Source organism: Misgurnus anguillicaudatus, unplaced genomic scaffold, assembly GCF_027580225.2.
Source record: "Misgurnus anguillicaudatus unplaced genomic scaffold, ASM2758022v2 HiC_scaffold_32, whole genome shotgun sequence".
Classification (NCBI taxonomy): domain Eukaryota; kingdom Metazoa; phylum Chordata; class Actinopteri; order Cypriniformes; family Cobitidae; genus Misgurnus; species Misgurnus anguillicaudatus.
Window position 1 is genome coordinate 2,360,719 of NW_027395282.1, and position 25,047 is coordinate 2,385,765.

General features: G+C 38.2%; 1 protein-coding gene across 1 annotated transcript; it reads left to right on the top strand.

Annotated features, from left to right (window-relative positions):
• The first annotated feature begins 477 nt into the window (after positions 1 to 477).
• On the top strand, positions 478 to 22,428 carry LOC141363113 (uncharacterized). Its single transcript, XM_073865660.1, has 4 exons — positions 478 to 600; positions 996 to 1,033; positions 19,861 to 20,193; positions 21,168 to 22,428. Exons 1-4 carry the CDS (start codon positions 557 to 559, stop codon positions 21,581 to 21,583), a joined length of 831 nt encoding a protein of 276 aa, XP_073721761.1. The 5' UTR covers positions 478 to 556; the 3' UTR covers positions 21,584 to 22,428.
• The last annotated feature ends 2,619 nt before the right edge of the window (positions 22,429 to 25,047 follow it).

Sequence of the window (25,047 nt, forward strand, 5' to 3'; positions counted from 1 at the left end):
GGATTTAGATTTGGGGTATATAGGAGTGGAATTTAATAGAGATGGCTTAGGGTATAGGGTGCTAATAGAGTTTATATATAGTATAGGAATAAATTATAGGATTTAAAATTGTTTAAGGGCAGTTTGATTTGACAGGGTTCTGTGTATGGGCTGGAGGAGCTGGAGACGCAGCGTCAGCTTATACCGGAATTCTGTTTTTTTATGCATATGAAATGGGGAAATGGATAATACGAAACAGTAGGTGGCGGTATGTGCTTAGTTCAACAGTCCGCCAGTAAACGAAAGAAGGAGAAGAAGAAGGATAAAGCGTGGTGAGCTGGTAACTCACCGGCTTTGATTTGGACTGGGGGTGCCATCACATCAACATGCCTCGTATTCAACGGATAATTACATAATACAAATGTATATATATATATATATATATATATATATATATATATATATATATATATATATATATATATATATGACATTGTGATTATTGATAGACTAATGCAGTACCATGGCCATCATGTTTGTTAAAAAAAGAATCCGATAGAAATACTGTATTTGGTCAATGATGGATCCCGAATATTGTTTTGGTATGGGTCTGCTCAAGAGGTTAGTGTATTAACGTTGGTTGTTTGAACGTAGTTCGATGCTGTCATTGTTTACAGTCAGATTAAACGTGTCATGGGGCTTTATTTTCAGGTAACATTACAAAATATTGCGTTGTCTTTACAAAACCAGTTTTGAATAACAACCTGTTAGCTGATCGCTTGCTAACTTCTAATGGTGTTATTAAACATGTATTTGATTTTACAACGATACATATTTTTTTTAAATAAAACTTTTAACATGCATTGGGGATGTCTGTACAATTAAAATAAGCATAAAAAGGAATGTAATATGCGATTACAGTTACCTGGACATAACTGTAGCGTAAATATTTGTTAGCACCATGCTGTGCTAGCGGCCATACAGGAATTTACAAAAACTTTTTATGTTTTCTACAGGTTTCTTTGGATTATCTGTGTATTTGGGCCGCTAAAAGGTAAGCGCCTATATAAAACTAATTCTGAGAGATACATTTATGCCACTTTTAAAACTTAACAAATCTTAGGTTGGTTTCCCGGACAGGGATTAGTTTAAGCCAGGACTAGGCTTTAGTTTAATTCGGAAATATATAACTAGTTTGAACAATCGTGCCTTACTAAAAACATTACTTGTGTGCATTTTGAAGCAAAACAAAGGGTTCTGATGTATTTTAAGATATGTCAGTGCCAGTTGTTTTCAGCTTTTACATTTATTTTAGTCCAGGACTAGTCTAATCCCTGTTCGGGAAACCGTCCCTATGTGTTTGTACTAGGGCTATATGAATGAATGAATTTTTATTATTGTGTCTTGCATACTACTGTATGCCCAGCCCTAATAGGCTTATAAGACACCAGTATCAAGCTATAAAAGAACAATTAACAAACAGTAAGCACAACTGACATAAACTTATTTGAATAGGCAAGTCTATCGCCTCTTCCATGCTTTACAAACAAAAGTAGCCAATTTAAACACATTATGATTAAACAACCATTTCATCTTATCATCATCACTAATCCAAAACATTTCAGGCTTTTTAACCAACAATTTACCAATTAGTACATTTCTAAAGTCATCATACCATGGGCAATATAACACAAAATGAGTTTCATTTTTAACCTCTCCTAACTCACAATGAATCACACTATAAATCGCATGTGATAATTATGCGCATCTCATCAGTACAGCCGGTTCCTTGATTAGTAGTACCTAAATCACCATCACCTGCTTTCAGATGGAGCAGCATTTACTACACAAAGCCATATGCTGCGTCCGAAACCGCCTACTACATACTATATAGTACGCGAAAAGCAGTAGGCGAGGCGAGTAGTATGTCCGAATACATAGTATTCGAAAAACAGTATGCGAAAAGTACCCGGATGACCTACTACTTCCGGTTAGATTTTGCAGTGTGCATACGATGGACGCTTCACTATCCCATGATGCCCCGGACGATGAGTTATCCAACGAAGAAGAAGAGGCACGCTGCTGTTTTCGCGCTGAAATGACATGACGTGATGACGACGTATGTCACGTGATGTAGCAACATGGCGGATGTAGTACGTCCGAATCTCATTCATACTACCAGGATTCATACTATACAGTACCTACTGTTTTAACGCTAAGTAAGTAGGTACTTCATCTAATTCAGTACCTACTATACAGTATGCGGTTTCGGACGCAGCGATAGTTTCCTGACAAGCTGGGGCATATCGTAGGCAGGGCAGGACTTACCGGGGTGGGGGCCCCTGGGCTTGAGTAAATTTTGGGCCCTACACTCTAAGAATAAAAGGTACAAAATAGGGCTGCACGATTCTGAGAAAAAAATCTAATTGCGATTTTTCTGATCAAAATTGCGATTCGCGATTTAAAGTGCGATTCATTAGTATATAATAAAAGAGCTACATCCAGGTTTGTTGTGGTGGTTTTAATAGCACCAAAGAAAGATGCTGTGCTACTGTTTATTTAAAACCTCTTAAACATTGTACCAAGTTGTCTGCAGGACTTTGCTCTTCTGCAGACACACTTTTTTTTATCTAAGAACATTAAAATTCAATTTAACAAAAATTTATTGAAAGTTTTATTTAAAAGAACATACAGGCCAATGTATTTTGGCTGTCACTACAACAATGCTTCTGACAAGCAAATGTTTAGTTTTTTCTTTTACTCATAAGACTATACTCATCTTGTTTTACTTTTCAGGCATCTGTAATAAATGTAAATATATTAGTTATTAGAATCTATGATTTAACATAAGCAAAAAATACTCCTCACTGTAGGATTTTAAATGTGGAGCTGCAGAAGCTTGTTCAGTTAAGAGTAAGGAGTGATTTTAATTTTTCGTGCGTAATAAACATTTCTGACACAGAAAGCACCAGGTTACTGTCACTTTAAGACACAAGACAGCTTTAAAACTGCTCTGCTTCAATATACTGATAAACATCCAGCTGTTTATGTTCACTTAAACAAGAAAGAAAACTTAAGTTTAGTGATCACGCGTGTGCTGACTGCTCTCTGTGTGCGTGCTTCATGAACCCTCGTGCCTGTAAATATTCAAAGCGGTGCAGATGTGCGCGTGCAAGAAAGTATAATGTAGGGCTGCACGATAATGAGAAAATATGCGATATGCGATAGTTCTGTTGGTGGGTGCGATGGCGATATACCTTGCGATATGTCTTACTTAGAGAAATTATTTTTTTATTTGCTTTTATTTTAGCATTTATATATGCAATGAAATAAAGAGGTAATGCATATTCTTAAGATGTAATTAAACTATGCTATACATGTGACAAAAAACTAGTAATGTGTGACCATAACGCAATACTTTGATTTATTGAATATTTATATTCATTTCATAAATCCAACCACTCCAACATTATTAACATTGTGAGAGGTGTAGAAAGACTAACTTTATACAATAAAATGTATAATATATTAATGAAAGACAATGCAGGTCTATGGATTATAAAGTTGATAGGTTTGTGTAGAAGCAGTAAAATTGCCTCTTTTTCTATTCCTCTGTTGCAGATTAAAAGAGCTTAATCCGTCATTATTTTAGATTTAAAAGTATACTCTATATAAAGTATTTAGATTCAGCTTACCTAATGACTGTTTGACAGTTTGAGCTGCTCGTTCAGTACAATGGGCTTAACATTGGTTTTTTGCTACCATCTTTGTAGCAAACAATTTAGATATAAAAAGACGGTTCATTGATAATAATACTATAAACATGGGAGAAAGAAAGTGCAGCGCGTGGCCGTGACTTTATATAAACAAGAGTAAGTTTTCATCGCCATAGAAACCGGAGGCACGCTTGAGACTGCACATGCGCTATAGCACGTTAGCGTTGACTGACTCTTCACGGCCGTCTCTGATCGACTTGGGTTTAAACAGACCCGGTACCTGAAGTAATTAAAATGGGACCGAGTCGGACCCCACTGACCTTTCAAAATATAGACTCGTGTCCTTCCGTGAAGACCTCCTAATGGATACAACTATGATCAAGTTCAGAAACATGGAAGGATACAATGCGACACTGAGCTTTGCGTCGCACCTAATTCATTGAGAAACGGAAAGCACGCGAACGCACAGCGAACTCAGAAAAGACACGACGTGCTCGCATGCATAATGTCATTATCACGGACAAAAAAAGACAAAATTTGATGCTAAATATACGTGGGCAGTTGTTAATATACTTGAGAGAGCCGCCCAAGTAAAGTAAGTGTGTGGGAACCACCTTCTGATCGGCGTCATTTGGACGATCTAAGCATGCAACACACAAATGATAGACACGTAAAATAAATGCAAGTTATCCCAGCTCCCTGCGATATGCATATCGCTTACACAGTTATCGCGATGGCGATACATTTTCGATATATCGTGCAGCCCTAGTATAATGTACATCTTTCATCTGCTGTGTTCCGGGCTTTAATGAAACCTGCTTATAGTCTGATGAGGCGCTTGTCATTGTTTGCGATGCATGACGCGAAACGGACGTATATACACCTTTCTTTAAGTCCAACATTACACAAAAGGGAAATGTTTTCGCGCATTTCTGTCCTTTCATTTGCCGGTTAATGAGTTATAATGGGTTTTAAAAATGACTGAATCCAAAATCTGCCAACTTCATGACATTCCGCGTTGTGCAGTTAATTCCATTATGCATTTCGCGATTCTGTCCGTGTTTTCCGCATCGCGGAAATCATATGTCCGTACACTTTGTTGAGGAGTTGAACTGCTGCTCGCGCTCATGTTTTCCAAATGGTGACGTGTAGTCAGCACCTCAGTGTTAATGCACTCTATTGGTTTAAACTGCATCAAACGTAAAATGCGCATGAAGCGAACTAGAGCCCGACCGATTTATCGTTTTGCCGATTTTATCGGCCGATATGAGCATGTCGCAGATATATCTGTATCGGCGTATAAGCCGCAGATATGCGCCGATATGAACGTTTGTTACAGAACACATTAAATGCATTTGAAAGATGTAAGTACTTGTTTGTCCAGCAGAGTGCGCCATACTGGTTGCTAATGGCGACCCAGATCACTCACTGTAGTGACACCAGCCAATCCCCCGCCCCTTTACTTCAGTCAGTCAGTCTCTCAGTTCAGGTGGCATGGAAGCAGTCACGCAGTGTCTTCTTCACAACATTTTTACACCTGGTATTAAGACGCGCTTTGGTCGATTGGATTATAAATGGACAAGAGAGACGCATTCCCGCTTACATTTGGTGTTTTTAATCCGTCTCTTTGTCGACTTGCAAGTTAAAACGCAAGCGGGAGAAATGACGCGAGACGGAGAAATGACACGTTTAAACTACGCGCAGCCGTGCACTTATATAACACTATATGAGATTACTGCTGCTTGTGTTGTTAGTTAACACGCTCATTTCAGAGCAATTGATTCAATAAGCTCGCGCAACTCTACACCCTTGCTAAATAAAAGAGGCGGAGCGAAGACGCTTTAGTTTTATAAAAGTTTAAAGTTTGCACGGAACCCTGGGTTTGTGTTATAAAAACGTTGTGCACAACATTAAACATAGCGTACATTAGTATGTGCTCCGTCAAGCATTGTCTTCGTAACTGTGAGTGGCTAACTAATTTGTGAAGAACACAACTTACTGTAAAGCTAATATTAATCAATGACTTCATAAGTTTCTCTTTATAACGTTATTCTCGTCAAAACTGCAAATGATGCAAGTTTTATGTATTTTGTTCTCTTTGTGTTTTAAAGTTATTTATAATAAGTCAAGTTTACTGTTTAGTGCACTGATATCCAACAAATTTTGGATAATAAAGTTTATTGTTAACTTCTTGCCTATAGTACATATCTTTGTCACATCAATATAAGTGTTGGATCACCACATTTGTGAGTGATCACCACATTTGTGAGTGATCATTGCATTGCATTGTATTTATTCATAGTATATTATGTTAAAGTATATAGTGTATTCTATGTACAGTACTTTAGTATAATATACTGTAGTATATACTGAACTATAATGTACACATAAAGAATATCGGCCGATATATCGTTATCTGTCTTTTTTTACTCCCTAATATCTGTATCGGCATCGGCCCGAAAAAACGCATATCGGTCGGGCTCTAAAGCGAACTGTCAAAAACTGCGTACTAGATGATTGTTAATTTGATAGTTTTGAATCGAAATAATCGCAGCTCTTGCAATTCGAAAATCGCATCCATTCACATCACGATTTTGGTTTAAAAACGATGAATCGTGCAGCCCTAGTACAAAAGCTGTCACTGGGACGGTACCCTTTAAATGGGTCCTAATATTTACATCAGTGGTCACCAATCCTGGTCCTGGAGGGCCGGTGTCACTGCAGAGGTTAGCTCCAACTCTAATTTAACACACCTGAAGCAGCTAATTAAGGTGCTTCAGGTGTGTTTGATTAGCGTTGGAGCTAAAGTCTGCAGAGACACCGGCCCTCCAGGACCAGGATTGGTGACCACTGATTTACATATATTAAATATGTACACACTTACACACCAAAGGAAATGTAAAATCATATCAGATAATTGGTGCTCTTTAATCATTTAGGGCCCTATTTTAACGATCTAAGCGCATTGTCTAAAGCGCACAGCGCAACGTGTAAATGGGTGTGTCCGAATCCACTTTTGCTAATTTAACGACGGGAAAAATGGTTTGTGCGCCGAGCGCATGGTCGAAAAGGGTTGGTCCTGTTGTAATGGGAGTATTTTGGGCGTAACGTGCAGTAAACCAATGAGAGTCTCAGCTCTCATCCCCTTTAAAAGCAAGTTGCGCTGGCGTTATATCTAATCCCTATTTCGATGACGGACTTTGTAAACTGAAAAACTAAGTGGAGGAACAAGATGCCCAGTTTAAGATTAATGTTAAATAATTGTGTTGTTTTTCACTTGTATTGAAATTGTTATTTTTTAATTAAAACCTTTAAAACCTGTTTTCTTTTAGTCATTAAAGTAAAAAAACAGGCTTGTAATTGCTTTAAATGTATGGCTATCAAATATCATCAAAAAATAATTTACAAGTATGTAAGATAAGGTTTGTTCTCTAAAAATACTTTATTTGTAACAAACAGGAGATAAAGAATTTACAAACGGCTCTCCTCACGCTTCAGCACTTTGGACAGCGGGTTTTTTTAGCAAAGAGTTTTTTTAAGCATTATTTAAAAATGTTTCTCGTCTCACCATATCCGCAGGTACAGAGTCATCATATACAATAAATCCGTGAGGTAGCATTTAAAAACACATTTAAAAACCGATGCATTTGTTTAAAGCAAAGCATTTATTTACTTACCAGGCTGCAGGTGAAGCAGCTCTTTGCGCCTTCTAACGTCTCATAATTAGTCCTCATTTATGTCCAAGAGACTCAATAATAATCTTTTACATTCAATCCTTTAATCTTTCATATGTAAAAGCATTTTTGTGCTGCTGCGCATTCATGTACTTTGTGATAAGCAAACCCGCCTTGTCCTCCCGTTTATAGGCGCATATTACTAATGCGCTCTTTAAATAACAAAAAACATATTGCGCCATTGACTTTAGACCAGGTTTTTGTTGGTCAATGGCGTAGTCTATTTTAGTTGCCTCAAAATAGCAACGCGCCAACAAAAGGGGGCGCAAATTCATTTGCTATTTAACCCCTTTGCAATCCTGCTATATTTTGCAAAAACGCCTAAAAAAAACATACCCAAAGTAAATTGCATACTGTTCTTGAAGTATTTGGAGTATATGCATGGTTTTGATGTCTTTTGAAAGGTGAGACTCTGAGGTTTGTTTCTATACAGTCAGAATCACTGTAAGTCTTACTGTTATAAAGTAATAGAATTTTAAACACACTGAAAGAGAGGAAAAAAATATTCCGCCTACTTTTTTTTTGTAAACAGTTGCCTGCAGAGGACTAATAATGGGGAGCTATTAGCTGGAAAACACATTGGGATCATAGCATGAAGCCTTACAAAGCTTTACCAAGCAAATTTGATTACAATATCTTAGAAAATGTGTCTTTTTCACATGTTTATCCAAGTTTATGTCTAGGCGGCCTTCTATAAAGGGCACTTGGAGACACCAAATGGCCCTTTGTAACCATTGACATAAAATGCTGTTTTTCTTGAATGCTTCAATGTACAATCATATTTTTGGGCTCTAATGAAAGTTTACACTTAGAGCTACTCTATTTCATGTCCAAATTCACTGTCAATAATTGCTGACACATAGTAAATGAAGCATAAACACTTTATAGTGTTGAAAAAAACTATATTCTTGAAACTATACTTGTAAAAATAAAGATACAAAACAAGTTCTATAGTAATAAAATACTTTTAATATTAGAAAAACCACAATCTAAATATATAAATGTATATAAAAAACTATTTAGAAATTTTACAATATTACAGGTTATTGGCAACATGCCACTCGTTATTACAATCACGGCTTGGCAAAAAGCACAAAGGCACATCACATGAAGAACATTTTACAGTAGTCTTTGCATGGCAGTGCCTGCACCTTAGACGAACTGTTGTGCCGTCTCCACTAATATGCAAAGGCTTGTGATGTGCTCTGTGTGAAGTGGGCGATGGAGCGGGTATGTCAGCAACCGCTGCCAGCTACTCACTAGTGTCTCCCTAAATGCCTTCTGGTGCATTGGCACCTCCCCTTTACCTTTTGTGATATGCTTGTAAATCAGTAAGGCATTCACAGTGGCAATGTCTTAGAAATGATAAAAAAGGTCTTATACCAATTCTGGGTTTTGTGGATCAGTTTATAATAGCTGATTAGGGCATTGGAAAGGTCCACTCCAGCATGCACCTGTAAGACAGATACAACAACATTGAGTCACATATTTTTTTCATTTATAATCTATATTCTACTATTTTACTTTCATAAAGTAACGCAGAAGCACAGAAGCACACACACACAGGAACACACACACACACGCGCAAATACGGGCACAAATACCTGTGCATGAGCGCATACAAACACACTCTTGCAAGAGCCCACCTAACAAAACACGCATCCACACTCAAACCTCAGTACCAACAGTAAAATGTTTCATAATACAATAAAGCACTTACTTATAATCTATATTCTACTATTTTACTTGCATAAAGTAACGCAGCAGCACACAAAGACACACACGCAAATACGGGCACAAATACCTGTGCATGAGCGCATACACACTCGTGCAGGGGCTCACCAAACAAAACACGCATTCAAACTCAAACCTCAGTACCAACAGTAAAATATGTTTTATAATACAATAAAGCACTTACTTATAATCTATATACTACTATTTTACTTGCATAAAGTAACGCAGAAGCACACACAGACACACACATGCAAACATGGGCACAGATACCTGTGCATGAGCGCATACAAACACACTCATGCAGGGGCTCACCAAACAAAACACGCATCCAAACTCAAACCTCAGTACCAACAGTAAAATATGTTTTATAATACAATAAAGCACTTACTTGTCGAGAGTGACGTCTCCCCCATCCAAAAAATCTCTTCCGCTACTGGGTCGACGGAGGAAACGCTCTCTTCGTCTGAAACGTCTTCCTCCAACAAATCACTCTCACGCCTGGTACACTGCTCGACAACTTCTTCAAGTGAAAAGTTTCTTTTACTTGCTCTTTTCGACATTGTAAAACTTTTTAGACGCTCAATGCTTTCCTAGCACAGCGTTAGCAGCTTTAGCGCACGGCCGCTAGTCACTGTTGGGATTTACGCACACAGAGCGCACCAAACAAGTGTATGTTTGTGCACGACCAATCGGGTTACAGGTTGAATCTTTCTAGGGAAGCTTTGTGTCAATCTTTTCAGAATCTTATTGGCTATCAGATACGCCCGTCATTTGCAAACTTTGACGCGACAGGATCAATCTATTGTCAATCAAATAGGGGAAGGTCCCATCCTCGCGCAAGGGCGTTCCTTGCGTATTCTTGCCTGTTGTCACCTCTGAGAAGCACCTATTCGCTCAAATGAGGTGTCAATCAAAAGGGCAGAGTTCAGCGGCCATTTTGACATGAACAAATCTGCAATGTTTACAAGTGAAGAGACGCTACACGACCGAATGCGTCGGAGATTTGGTAGATTTGTTGGCTGTTTGTAAATGATACTACTATGTTCCTTGGATGTTTATTGACATATACATGTGCTGTGGACTAAATATTTCACTTAATTGGATTTACTGGACCCTTCAGAGTGTAACTACACCGTTTTTGTTGGAATTTTATGGATCTTTGGACTACAAGAAGGCGTTATAGGTCAGTTTACTCATTTTCATACCCTGTTTGTAAGCTGGTTTTTTGGTTGTTGGTTGTTTGACAAACACTCTGATTGCACTGACTGTGTTGACTGTATCTTAAAATGGTTTACATCGTTCGAATCACAAGAATCTCAGCTTTTTAATGATATATGATGTGTTTAGGTTTGTCTTTTTTAAGTTGTTGTATTTCCCAATGTTATCAACCAAAACACACGCAGTGTGCCGCCGACGGTACACCGGATTCGGATCAGGTTAAACAACGCGGCACTAAACGTGAAAATTAGGGTGGAAACTAGCGAAAGACACTTGCGTCGCGCATTGCGCTGCATTCCGCCGGGTGTAAGATAGAGCCTTTAGTGTTAACACTATCTGCAAATTTTTACTCTAACAGAAATTATACAACATCCCTAACAAAAATTAACCATGGTTTTACTACAGGTAAAACAGTGTAGTCTAGATGGAGTATACTGTGATTTTTTCCCTCTAATCTTTATACTCACCTGACCCAGAGTGACACAGTAGAATCACCACCACCATACTCACAAATGCATACAGCATGCATCTACATGTAATTGAGACCCTTATGAAAGACTGCTTATATGTTATCATCATGTCAGTTTATTATAAGCAAAACAACAGCCAATGGCATTTACAGGAGCTGACTCTAACTCTCTCATATGCTGCATGCAGCCCCCCGACAGCGCCTGTCACACAAGGCACTTGAGGGAAAGAATTAAAAGTTGGCAGTGTTTTCCAGGTGCAGTTCTCTGTCTACTTGCCTTTTTCACGTAAACATCAACAGATGTTACTGAGAGAGAAGATGGCTGATCGAGTTTGTCATGACGAAAGGTTAGCAGTGTTTGCCCACACATACACTGGTTCTCTGTGTGCTTGTGTGTTGAGTTCTCTCCTCCCTATGGTGTGGTTCTAAAGTTTTAACTCTTTGTAAAGTCAACAGTGTATTCTCTCATATTTTATACGCGATCTACAATAATACTTTTACTTTTAAAAGCGCTCTTAACACAAGACGACCAGAAGAGCAATGGTAAAGCTCTGCACTGCATGCATGAGACACATGAATCACCTCGTATATCAGCTCTTAAATGTAAATGTATGGTGATTTTGTCAGACGCGTTATTAAATCAGGATTTAAGCAAAGTTAAAGTAACATGGTTACACGAGGGTCGTGTTATTGGGTCGTGTTTAGTCACTATTTTTCTAGTCAGTAACCCTATTTATATACATGTACGACAACAAAACAGATATGTAAAAAATTGTGTTAAAATACAATATAACACAGGGGTCTCCAACACGTCGCTCAGTAGCTCGCGTCTTAATTGAAGGTAGCTCGCTCGCAGGTTTACTTATTTATTTATTTTCTGTGGTTATGGCGCATTTGGATGTCTGGTTAGTGTTACAAGCGCCTGTGGTAGTAAAGACTGGGTACGTGTTTGACGGCGCGTTGGGCTGTGTAGACCGGCGTATCATATGACATCAGTAATTTAACATGTATGATTCAAAAACAAACGGATAAGTCCGCGCACCCGCAGTGAAGCCCGCCCCGCGGCAACCGGACGATCCGCGCAACGCTGTGAAGCTCGCGCCGTGGCAACCGGACGATCCGCGTACATCTCGAGTCGAGGCACTATGGTTAAAATGGAGGCCGTCATTTTCGGATTCATTTTTGATAAAATGAAAATACGGTCGTCGTCACAGATTCAATGGGTTATAGGCCTGGGGCGGTAACTGGATTACCGCCATACTGCGGTCACGTGACCCATGCCGCGGGTCTGAGCTCCTCACCGTCATAACCGCAAAAAAAAAAAAACTTGAAACAACGTCTTCTTTCTCCGTTTGTGGAAAAAGACCGTGTCATTTTGCGCACACACACGCGTCTCCGTGCAGCTTCCAATCTATACTCAAGCACGGACACATATGCAGTACAAGTGATTTCTCATACAAATGGTTATTTTACCAGACCATCAGGGCAGTAATAATTTGCGTCATTTACAGGCCATTCACAAATTAAGGATAGAAAAGTGGAGAAATGTCTGTAGGCACGTACGTGTGGACACGCACAATGCGTTAAATTTTTTTTAACTGATAATATTAATTGTTCAAGTTGTTGAATGTTGAAATTGAAGAAATGTGGAAGGAAATAATATTCACTTTACATGTTCCTTACGGCGCATTCACACGGGGCGTAGCGTTAACGCTTAACGGAAGGCTTGTCTGAAGCGTGGCCAACAGCCAATCACAGTGGCCGCTACACATGCTCCGTTCTTCCATAAACGTAATTGGCTGGCTCTGTCTAGGTAATTTGCATAAGGCGATCTGATTGGCTGACGCGCGCGTTGCCGCTTGAAAAGTTGAGATATGTTCAACTTCTGCCGCGAGCAACGGCACTGAAGCGGCGCCGGCGGATCCACAATTCAGTTCGGCAACGCATGACGTCACCCATTAAAAGTGAATGGGAAGCGTTAACGCTGACGCCCCGTGTGAATGCGCCGTTAGGTTATTTGCACATGTTGTTATTGAACATAAATAAGTCATGCATGTTATTTAACTCGTTGTCTTGCCAATAAACCGCAAAACCGCGGGAATTTGTTGATTACCGACCGCGGTAAGAAAAAATCCAAACCGGCCCAGCCCTAATGGGTTATCATCTCATATTTAAACATCAAATGTCAAGAGATACCAGAGAGCCTATACGTGACATACATGCACATCCCTATTATGAATCCAAAAGCAGTAAATACTCTTTTTAAAACTTTTTTGTTGTTGTAGGATGTGTTCTTTCATTTGATGCATCGTATGTTTATGTTTAAAGAAAAGCATTTTCTGGAAGGTATTACAATTTTGTGAAAAATAAAAAAAAAGCTTGCACTGGCTGGCAACTTTAAAAAAAAAATGCTGGCAGGAAAGAGTTCAAATCACAGTGAGTTAATAGACCGGTGTCTATTAACTCACAAATTTAGGTATAACGTGACACAAGTAGCTCTCGACCACTTTTATTTTTTAGAAAGTAGCTCTCCAATAAAAAAATGTTGGAGACCCCTGATATAACATAACAAACAATGACAGCAGGGCTCTAGAGTGCGACCTAATTTCTCAATGGTGCGACTTAAAAAAATATCAGGTCGCACTGGTGCGACCAGGAGTTCGAGGGAAAAAGCCATGGTCCAGATCTACGTACGTACGTTTAAAAATGCGTGTGCGCTCCAGTCAGAGAGAGAGAGAGAGAGAGAGAGAGGTGAGTCCGTCAGATAAACAGAGTGGATGTAGCAGCGGATGATAAGAGAAGAGGAAAAGAACGATTGACAAATTTTTTGTTAAGAATGTTAAGTTGCCTGATCCGTCCGAAGATCATAACCAATGCTCTGACATCAACCTCCCGTCACATCAGGTCCGAACCCGAAGACGAATTTAGGTAATAAGCCTCTTACAATCGAGTCAGAGCCAAAGCATAATTCTTTTAAAGAAAATTATTTGAATGTAACCCCGAACAGCAATGTCGCGTGCCGTGCGCCAAATTTATAGAAAAAAGCCAGGAGTCAGGACCGCTGTTTTCTTCATAATCTTACTTCCAAATCTAATCCTATAAACTTTTCGGTGTTTGATGAATCGCTGTTACCGCCCTGCCAGACTGTCTTAAATAGAGAAATAAGTTAATTCCTTGATTTGCGTTGTTGATTCATTTATAAATAATTCCCCCAAGGGTTTAGTTTATGCGCAAAAAGCATTCAAATGAATAGAACACGATGATTACATCTTTCTTTTGTGAAAAAATAATAAAATAAATAAGCCTACATGAAATGTGTTTAACTTAAATATTAGCCAATGAACAAAACGAATTCAAAAGTAGCCTATAGCCTATATGAGTTTATTTTTTGTGTGACGCGCTCCAAATCCAATGCAGCACAAAAAACTTTTTTATGCAATCTCATCACGCATTTCATTCCATCACCGGCGCGGGTTTACGCAGGGCAGCGAGAAAAATACATTAAACCTTAAACATTTAACATTCTACTTGAGTTTTTTTGGACATCCCTTTGGAATCACTGCAATCAATTTAAAAGGTATAAATATAAGCGCAGCGCTTATGAGTGTTCAAACCATGGACTGTAAAAAAAGATGGACGACGCGACGTCGCCTCCCACCATTGTAATGAGTTGAAGCCAAAAATGTTGAAGCCAAGTAATTGACGGTCGCCGCCATGTTACGTAAAAACGTCAGTTTGGAGCAAAGGCATGCGCAGAAGGAATCGTCCGTGGTCCAGAGGCGGAGCCACGTTATCAAACTTCCGCCTAAACGCTCGCTCGACCAATTCAACCACGCCACTCATAACGACACGCCCCGTTTCTATAGCATCAAATTACTAGCTAAAATGAAACTGACCACAATAATGAACACTTGAACATATATCAGCGTGATAACAACTACCTGAAAGTACCAAAACCACCTTTTGGAAACTTTTATTGGAAGTGTAAATAATTTTTTTATTTAGAGCAGAGTCCCATTAGTTTGAATGGAGAGGGCAGGGTTATGACTTGTACTGCAGCCAGCCACCAGGGGGCGATCAAAGAGCCAGAGGCTTCACTTTTCAAGGCTTATGAGGCACACCCGGTTCAAACACTGCTGACCGCTCAGCTGTCAATCTGCCGACCCTCACAAAGTTTCACATTAAATGTTAATATATTTGTCCAGTCATGGTCCTGTGCTTATTTCTGTCAATGTTCTGCATGAAGATCTTTAAAGGTTTCTACTTACTTCACGATTTGCGGTGTGGCCGGTCGCAGTCTTTATGTAAAACAGGCAGGTATGAAATAAATTGATGCTGATGTCAGATAACGGGTCAAGTGTTATTTTAATCGCGCAGATGCGGGTTATCAAACAGGACTGTGCATGAATCATATAAGGAAAATTATAAAATAGCCTACATGTTTATATTCTGTATTAAACCACCATGGGCGCTAAACTTGCGGTGTTAAAGGGTCAGTCCACCCAAAAATGACAATTCTGTCAGCATTAACTCTCCCTCATTTTGTTACAAACCTGTATAAATTTCTTTGTTCTGATAAACACGAAGCAAGATATTTTGAGGAATGTTAATAACCAAACCAAGCATGAGCCCCATTCACTTCTATAGTGGGAAAAAATAATACTATGGAAGTGAATAGGGCTCATGAATGGTTTGGTTACAAACATTCCTCAAAATATTTTCATTCATGTTCATCAGAACAAAGACATTTATACAGGTTTGTAAAAACATGAGAGTGAGTAAATTATGACAGAATTTTCATTTTTGGGTGAACTATAAATCCGATGCGGTCAAAAATTAGGGTGCACCTAACTTTTGTGCTGGTGCACCTAAGAAAAAATGTTAGGCGCACCAGTGCAACCAGTGCAAAACGTTAGTCTAGAGCCCTGGACAGTCAGATCAGACAGAGTAGAAAAACTGATTTAACACTACACCAACCTCAAACACTTGATGACGTCACACATATGCTAATTAGTACGTGACGGCATCAGCGCCACAGTTTCTCAAAATTCTGTCGGAAACACTGCATCATCCGTTGCGTGAGTTTTTTTTTTAATCGCAACATTTTTTTCAGGGAGAACCCCTTTACCCCCCTCAAGGCTATTTGGCAACCACATTTACCGATAATTTAGGGAAAGATGATGAATACATGGATTAAAGTTTTTCGTCGCTAGACGGATTTCCGTCAATTGCAAAATTATTAAATTCACTTTTCATAAAGTCGACGTGTATTCACCTTTTTTAAGTTGGATGTGATCAAAGGCTGGAGTGGAGCCAAATCACGTTCCTCTCTCCACTGTAAGCATTCTGTAATCACTACGCACTGGATCCACTCCGGGTTTTCTGGCTGTATCACGTTAAGCTGAGATAACTATTTCAGCTAGCATGGACAAACTTGTAATGCAGAAAGGCTCAGATGTTTTGGCGATTGATAAAGGTGTAAAAGACCAATGGAGATTGACTTGGCTAAGCGAAATGATGAAGATTGGCAAGCCTTTCAGTTCGTGGGATAAGGAAACCAAACTGCCAAGGTAACTTGCGTGTCTTCGCGATTAGGGGTCCTGTATTTTGGGGGTAAATGATTTCTCACGTACGTGATCACCCGCGTCCCGTTTTTGAATGCTATGCTCATCAGGCCAGTTGCTGATACAACAGGTTTGTTAAATTTGTGGGTGAACTTCATGTGGCGCCACAAGAACCAAGAGGCAGATGACATCCACATCCCGTGAGAGCGATTTCAGGAATCATCAGAGGAGACTGCTTCCGAAATGCTCTCGCGGGACTTTGATGTCATCCACCTGTCGGTTCTTGCAGTTTCATTTGCGTGTGGTCTCAAAAACGTAACATTTGTAACATATTTAAGCGCCGCAGTTTATAAACAAGTGATATTAAGCCATTCAAACACAAACAACAGTGCTAAATGCACCCGCTGTTTTTGTATCAGAGCTGAACACGTAAGCCGTGCATTCACTTCCCATTGAGCTTGTGAGTATTTTTGCCACTTTATTGGCCTTAAATACAAATATGGGTCAAAAATCCTGTCTAGGCAAGCATCCTCATATATACACGACCATTTAGGTCTTAGGAGAAAGTAAACAGCAGAAACATTGCGCATAAACTAGCACATCAGCGCTGCCTCTATTGTAACATAATAATTTGTTGATAAATGTTCAGTCATTCAATTAACAACTGTCACTATGGTTACAGACATCCTGTGCGAATTCTACACGAGTTTAACTCGAGTTACTCGTTCAGGGTTTATATTCATACATAACGTTACTGTATTAGAGCTGTGACTGTAAGCTGTTGTGTGAACAGAACAGACCCTGGATTATTCGTTCATGGGTACTGAATAATATGACATTAAAAAGTTGTATTTGTTCACATTAGTAAATGCATTACGAACAAATAATTTGAAATATAGAGTATATAAACATTAAGGAATTCTTGTTTATGTCATTACAGTAATTGATGGTTGTTCATGGTGCATTCACTAATGTTAACAGTTTCAACTTTGATTGAAAAAAAAATATTAGTAAATGCTCAAATAAATACATTTACAATTAATAAATAATTAATAAAAGATTCATTAAAGGTGGTGATATTCATGTTTTCTTTTTATATAGTGAGTTATTTAGCTGTTTCGCCTTCATCTTAAATGCCATGCAAACTACAGCTACCTATATATGCCACAGGAGACTTTAATATGGAATTAATGGCAAAAAAATATCCCCTTAAAATGCTATTGGTCTCGCCTACATTAAGTTTTAGTTAAAGAAATATGACTTGGCTTGGCCTGAAAAAAATTTCACTCAGAAGAATTTTTTTCACTTTAATCCATGTGAATACTTAAACTTTGGGGTATTTGTACTTTAGATCGCAGTACGGTTCGGCTTGCATGAAATTTGTGGATTAATATGCATATTTAAGTTTATAATTTTCACATGTTTCAAATGCTTGCAAATATTAACATTCAAGTGACATGCACGTGAGGTTAAATGTGTCCGGTCCAGCTCCAATCAGATGTGATCATCCCTATGCCATTCAAAGATCAGAACTCTTAATGTGTAAACCTTAGAGAGAGTTGCACTACTGTGTCTCATACTGTAGTGTATTAAAATACATTTGGTGAATAGAGCACTGAAAAACAACAATGTTTTTATGTGGCGCACTCAGTAGTGCATACACAGAGAGACGCGTTTCAAAAAGCAAACAAACTTAAAATCTTTGTTATTGACAGGACACGTACAAACAAAATGATCTCCACAGTATTCTTTTTCTAATATAAATATTTGTTTATATCTTAACTGTATGTATAGATTACAGTCAGAAACCAATCTTGTCTTATTTGGTTTTAAAGAGACAGTAACCTCAATTAACATACTTAAGTCTGTGTCATTAATGTTAATCAAACAACCCAAGACAAAGAGAAAATCACTTCTGTAGCTCTAAAAAATAATAATTATATTAAATTTTTTAATTTTAATTTAAATTTAATTAATAAAGACTTTACCTAATGTGCAACTTTGTTCTTTTTTATAAATGTTTGTAATTTCTTTATTTGTTATTAGATTTTTCCCACCCCTTTTTTTGCTGATCTGAAAAATGATCAGATCTGTGCCTCAAAAACTGTAATCTGAACCATGAGTTTTGTGATCCATCACACCCCTATTTTGTAATGTCCTGGGGCTGTCCTCCATGTCTTTTTCAAAATGCTAAGAGGGGCCAGAATTTAGAAATTAACTTGAGTACCTTAAAGGCTGATTTTTACATAGTCAACCATGTCAGGGTTGTTAGGCGAATTACCACTTAGACTAAAAGTTGTCATGTCCCTGTGATGTGTCTTGAGCGTGAGCTGTGCTGTGATATGCTTCGCCACACAATTCTGTGTCTTGTCGGGCTGAACATTTTCCTATTTTTTTATGTTAAAGTCTTAAATTTTTATTTTAGAGGACTTAAAAAAGGTCTTTAAAGTCATTAAATTTACTGTAAAAAAAAATGTGTTTAATAAGTATCTGACCATCAAGTAATATAGACCCTAAAAACCAAAGTGGATAAGATGATCATTACTTTTCAGGTCTGATATGAACATAATACATTAAAACCTTGAAAACCATCAGGACATCAACATGGCCTTAATTTAGTGCAATTGGATCCTCACCAGATGATGTAATAAACTGGATTGATTTAAATGTTGTTTAGTCACATGTGCGTTGTTAACTCTCTCTGGTTTTTGTTATATTCTCTAGCTCTGCTTCACTCGTTTACTTCTCCACAGGGACCGTTTGGTTACAGTGTCGTGTGTGTGTGCTTGATTTTGTCAAAGCTATTCAAAAGAAGACTTCTCCGTAGATGGAAATCATTGACTTTATTTAGATATCTGTGTATCACGTTAGACTACACCACTAAAAAACAAACAAAAAACATTGTTACCAGAGTTAAACCATACTTACTGTTGTAATGTTTTTCATTTCACTGAGCGCTTCTTCTATTTTGCGTATTCACTATTATAGCGTCTATTTCAACAGCAATAAACACAGCGCATCATATTCATCACCAAGATGACTGACATGTATATTAACAAATTAAATGCACAATTCCTTACAAAGTTAAGGTCTTATTAACCACACTTGACCAATCAATAAGCTGTAAAAGAAAATTATAACGACGTTCATATCGCCGAACAAATAAAAACGAATGCAAGCATGGGGCCCTTGGGCTCAAGCTCAATGCTAAGTCTGGCCATGATCGTAGGCGATACATCCGCGATAATTAATGCGAAATTGCCTCACTTGTCAGTGAACTACAGCTTTCTGTACTAAATGCCGCTCCATTTGAAAGCATGTGATAGCAATTTACTACTAATCAAGGACCCAGCTTTACTGATGAGATGCACATGACCATTACATGCAATTTATCATGCAGCCCTAGTTTGTATATGAGTTTTCTCAAATAACTTCTCTTATTTCAGTGTCCCTCCAGGATGTGAATGTTGCTGTTGGGGTTACTGGAGGTTCGGTTATCTTGCCATGTGTTACCAGTGAGATTGAACACAAACTTTCTGACATTAATGTGCGTTGGAGACACAATGGCAGCCTGATTGTGTTTGACATACTACACGGCAACGGTTCAGTAGAGAATCAGAACTCTGGGTATAAGAACAGGGCTGAATCTTTTCCTACTGAGTATAAGAAAGGAAACTTCTCTCTCAAACTCAACAATCTTACACACACTGATGGAGGAAATTACCTGTGCTACATCCTACATTCATCTGAAGAAGTGATCACGCAGCTGACCATCAATGGTGTGTAATAGTGATACTGATATCACATGACATTAAGATTTTTGAATACAGTAAATGATAGTTAAAACATTTGAATTTTGCCAAGATATTTAAGATTGTCTACTTGATGCTGTACAGCAGCGGCTCTCAAACTTTTTTGGCATGCGGCCCTCTTTGTGTATGGTGTATCCCATCGTACCCCCCCAAAGAAAATATATAACACAACAATTCTAAAACTTTTGAATTAAACAAAACATATTACATTATACAATGTGTTATCACTCAATAGCCTAAATGCCTTAAAATGTCATAAACCTGGGGCTCACCAGGCACAATCAGTCCCCAGTTTGAGAAGCACTGCTATACAATATATAAACACTCCAGAAAGATATTGTGTAACAGTGTTAACTTTGTTACATGTACAGTAATCTCCATACGTATTGGGTAAATAAAGGCAAAATTCCTCTGTTTGCTGTAAAGACAAGAAATGTCTAAATATTAAAAGGTGAATATGAGACAAAAGTACAGAATGTCACTTTTTTTTCAGCTGTTTTAACAATTTACCAACTCAATGAAACAACACATTTGGATTTTAATAGTTCTATGTAATGTCAGCATATTGAGACAATTGTCTGTTAAGTAATAAGCCGTGTCCTGAATACATTATTTGTTCACACATGAGTGTGTAGTATCAGTTTGATCTATTGTTTCTGCAGTCTGACTCTTGCATTTGATGACACACAAGTTATGAAGAAAGGTCCTTGTTCTTTATGGTAAAGCGCATATGTTGAAACAAAATCAAAGGTTTATAAAATGTTTCATTCCGTACTTTTGCTTCATTTTCATCTTACAAATTTCTTATATTCACAGCAAACAGAGCAATTTTGTCTTTAGTCTCAATACTTATGAAGGTTAACTGTATTTCACATTGTAATTCTGCTACTTGCTTTGCTTTATTACATGCCAGTGATGTTTTTCTCTACTTTTTGTTGTAGAATCAGCAGTACACATGGAAGAACAACCAACAGAAGGAAATGAAAACCAAGCACGAGAAACACATTCAAGGATTATTTTTACTGTCCTTGGTGTTTTCATGTTGTGTTTAGTTCTCTGTATCACATTTTACATTATATGGAAGAAAAGGTCTCCTGATAGAAACATGTCCTTTAAATATTTTCGTTGTAAGGACCGCGGCGCGGATGCGAACGGGAAGGACCGCGGCGCGGATGCGAACGGGAAGGACCGCGGCGCGGATGCGAACGGGAAGGACCGCGGCGCGGATGCGAACGGGAAGGACCGCGGCGCGGATGCGAACGGGAAGGACCGCGGCGCGGATGCGAACGGGAACGACCGCGGCGCGGATGCGAACGGGAACGACCGCGCCGTAGCAATCGGCTTATTACCACTTTAGAAATATAGCCAGAATTAGTTGTTTGGTCTTAAGACAGGACTTCAAGAACATGTTGCTTTCATCACCAGCAGGTTGGATTATTACAGATTATTACAGAACGCTGCTGCCGGGAATTCTGACCAGAACCAAAATATCTGAGCATATCAGTCTAGTCCTTAGGTCCAGTCTGGTTTCCGCTCTGCTCAAAGCACGTAAAACAGCCCTGTTGAGAGTCACAAATGACCTACGAATGGCAGCTGATGCTGGTTCGCCTTCCCTTCTCATACTCCTCATATTCCTTGATCTGTCTGCGGCTTTTCACACTATTTAGAAGTATTCCATGGTCAACAGTGCTCCTCGGTTCTGGAACGCCCTCCCCGACCATCTGAGGGCATCTCAAAATACTGAGACTTTTAAAAAAACACTAAAAACATTTATTGATGTTTTTATGACATTTTTGTCACTTTGAGATTTGCCATAAATGTAAAGTGCATTACAAATAAAATCTATTATTATTATTATTATTATTATTATTATTATTATTATTATTCATACCAAAATGCTTTTTTCATAGTTGTATTTCATAGTTGTGAAAATGTCTCGGGTTATGTAACTGTTGTTCCCTGAGAAGGCAACATCTAAGTGTTGTCCTTTACTAGACACAAGATCTGTTATTTTAACACATTAATTTTAAGAGCATTAACACTTTTAAATCTCGATTTAAAACACATCCGTTTAACTCTGCATTTACTAATTGAGCACTGCTGATTGTACTGACTGCACTTTTAACTCCTGTCACTTTTACTCCTATTATTTTCTTTTTCATGCATGTAACTTTTTATTAAATTTTTTATTTTAAAATCTTATCAATCTTTGTTTTTTATTGTGATTTTAAATGTCTCTTATTTTTTTAACAAATTTTTTTCTCTTAAATTGTTTTCCCATTTCTATGTGAAGCACTTCAAATTCAGACTAATCAGAATTTTAGTTCCAAACTAAAGTGCATGTTTGAGTAAAGAGTTTTTGCTCTTTGCTCCCCTTACAGGCTCGAAGCTGAATTGTCCATTACCACTGTTGTAAATAATTTAGCCTACTGCAGCAAAGCTGGTTCTGATTGGATTGTAGGTCTACCGTAAAGCAAGTTCTTGTAGTTTTCATTCGAACTACAGGACCGCAACTAAACCAGAAATATGCACAAAATGATGACTCTGTATTAGAAGACGTGTAGAAAGGAGGAATTAGTACAAATGAGAACTGGGACCAAGCAAAAGAAATCTAATATTAAAATCAATATACTGTGAGTACTTTTTAGAGAAAAAGGTCAAACTACATAAAATTACTATAATTATGGAAAAATTACGACTTTAAAGTCATTATAATGAGATTAAAGTCGTATTATTTTGAAATTATGAAGTCAGTAGATAATAGTCATGAGTATTTTTTAAAGAGGATAATATTTTTACAGGGCTATATTTCTGAATTTCTGCCTGAATGTGGCATGCCCAAACTTAAAAGCCTCTCATAACCACATACAGTGGAGTAAATGTAAAATTTTGATGTCATTTTACAGGAAACCCCTCCAAAACACTGTTGAAAGTGCTAAACATGGTTATATGTGTTGTCAGTCCTCTAATAAACACAAACATAAATAGGCCCTTTTTTTCAAAAGTCTATTTGAAAGTGTATATGTCTGGCCCTGCCTGAGTGGTCGCGAAACCCACAGAGAGTTTTATTTCATTCCAGGTAATGTCAGTTTGTAGAAGAAAATGGAAATTTATCTCTATAATCTTTGCAAAAGTTTTTCTATTGAAGGGAGGAATAATGCCCTTTTTGCATTCAGTTTCTGCCTAAAAACATTTGAAGTGTCCCCATAACCACATACAGTGAAATAAATGCAATATCTTTATATAATTTTACAGAAAACCCTTTGTAGTTACATAAAAAGCTGCTGTTTATGACAAATATTATTATTTATGTTGTTTTACGATAAACCCCTTCAACTTTTTTGTGTTGTAAACACTGTCTTTGAAAGTTTATTTCAGCCTCTCTGTGCTCTAGCATGGAGATAGCCCTAGTTGATATTCTACTAGTTATTCTAATTCAACTTAAAGGAACACGCCCACATTTTGGGAATTTAGCTTATTCACCGTATCCCCCAGAGTTAGATAAGTTCATACATACCTCTCTCATCTCCGTGCGTGCTGTAACTCTGTCTGACGCAGCCCCCGCTAGCTTAGCTTAGCACAAAGACTGGAAGTGGGTGGCTTTAGCTAGCATACTGCTCCCAATAAGTCTGAAGACGAAGCACTGCCGCATGGGCGGAGTGATCTGCTCGCAGCACACGAGAAGCCCCTGGTGAGGAGCAGAGAGTTCGGTCAGAATTGTGCAAATCACTCCGCCCATGCGGCAGTGCTTCGTCTTCAGAGAATATAGTTCTCAGTATGTATACTGTTAAAAGATCGCTGTGTCTCATATCACCTTGTTATTTGTACACGGTTTGACTATACAAATCACAACACATAAATAGGAAAATGATCGCGTTATTTTGTCACTTATTGGGAGCAGTATGCTAGCTAAAGCCACCCACTTCCAGTCTTTGTGCTAAGCTAAGCTAGCGGGGGCTGCGTCAGACAGAGTTACAGCACGCACGGAGATGAGAGAGGTATGTATGGACTTATCTAACTCTGGGGGATACGGTGAATAAGCTAAATTCCCAAAATGTGGGCGTGTTCCTTTAAGGGTGGGAAAATACTTTGTTTGAATATTGCATGTAAAAGTACTTTGTTGTGTTTTGCACATACAATAAACAGCAAAAAATAGATAGATAATAGAAGAAATAACAATGTAGCCTTATTCCTTACGCTGATTATGCTTAAAGTCATTCCATGCAGTTTGACGTTTTTGTCAAACAGCGACCCCTAGAGTCACTGGGGAAAACTTGCAACTGTCGTAATTTCGCACCCCCACTCTGTACGTACTTGTAAGGATAGTGTTGGGCGTGAGATGGACTCCGAAGATAATGACCAGGTAATGTTTCACAATTTCATACAAATATTAGGCTACTGCATGTCTACTAAACTACAGATGATGGTAATAGGATAATAAGAAGTTTATGCCAAGTGTAGAGTAGGCATATAATAATAAAGTACCGCGTTTGCTGGCTTATTACGTTTTACAAGATTGCAGCTTAATCACAAGTAAACAGTCTATAGTCTAACGTTATGTCTACTGTATAATTTCATTTGTTTTTTAATTGTAATGTAAACATTACAAAATGCATTGACAAAGTTAATTGTATACGTTGCATTATTTCATAACATTGGCCGTTATTCGTTGGCCATAAGAAATCGAAATGACTATGTACACAACACAACACTTGAGTTTAGATGGCCAAAAAAAACATGTAAGAGAAACGAGTGTTTGTTAGCAAGTCTGCTAAATGCTCTTATGATCGTAAGCTAGCTAGACCCCATGTTGAAGTTATT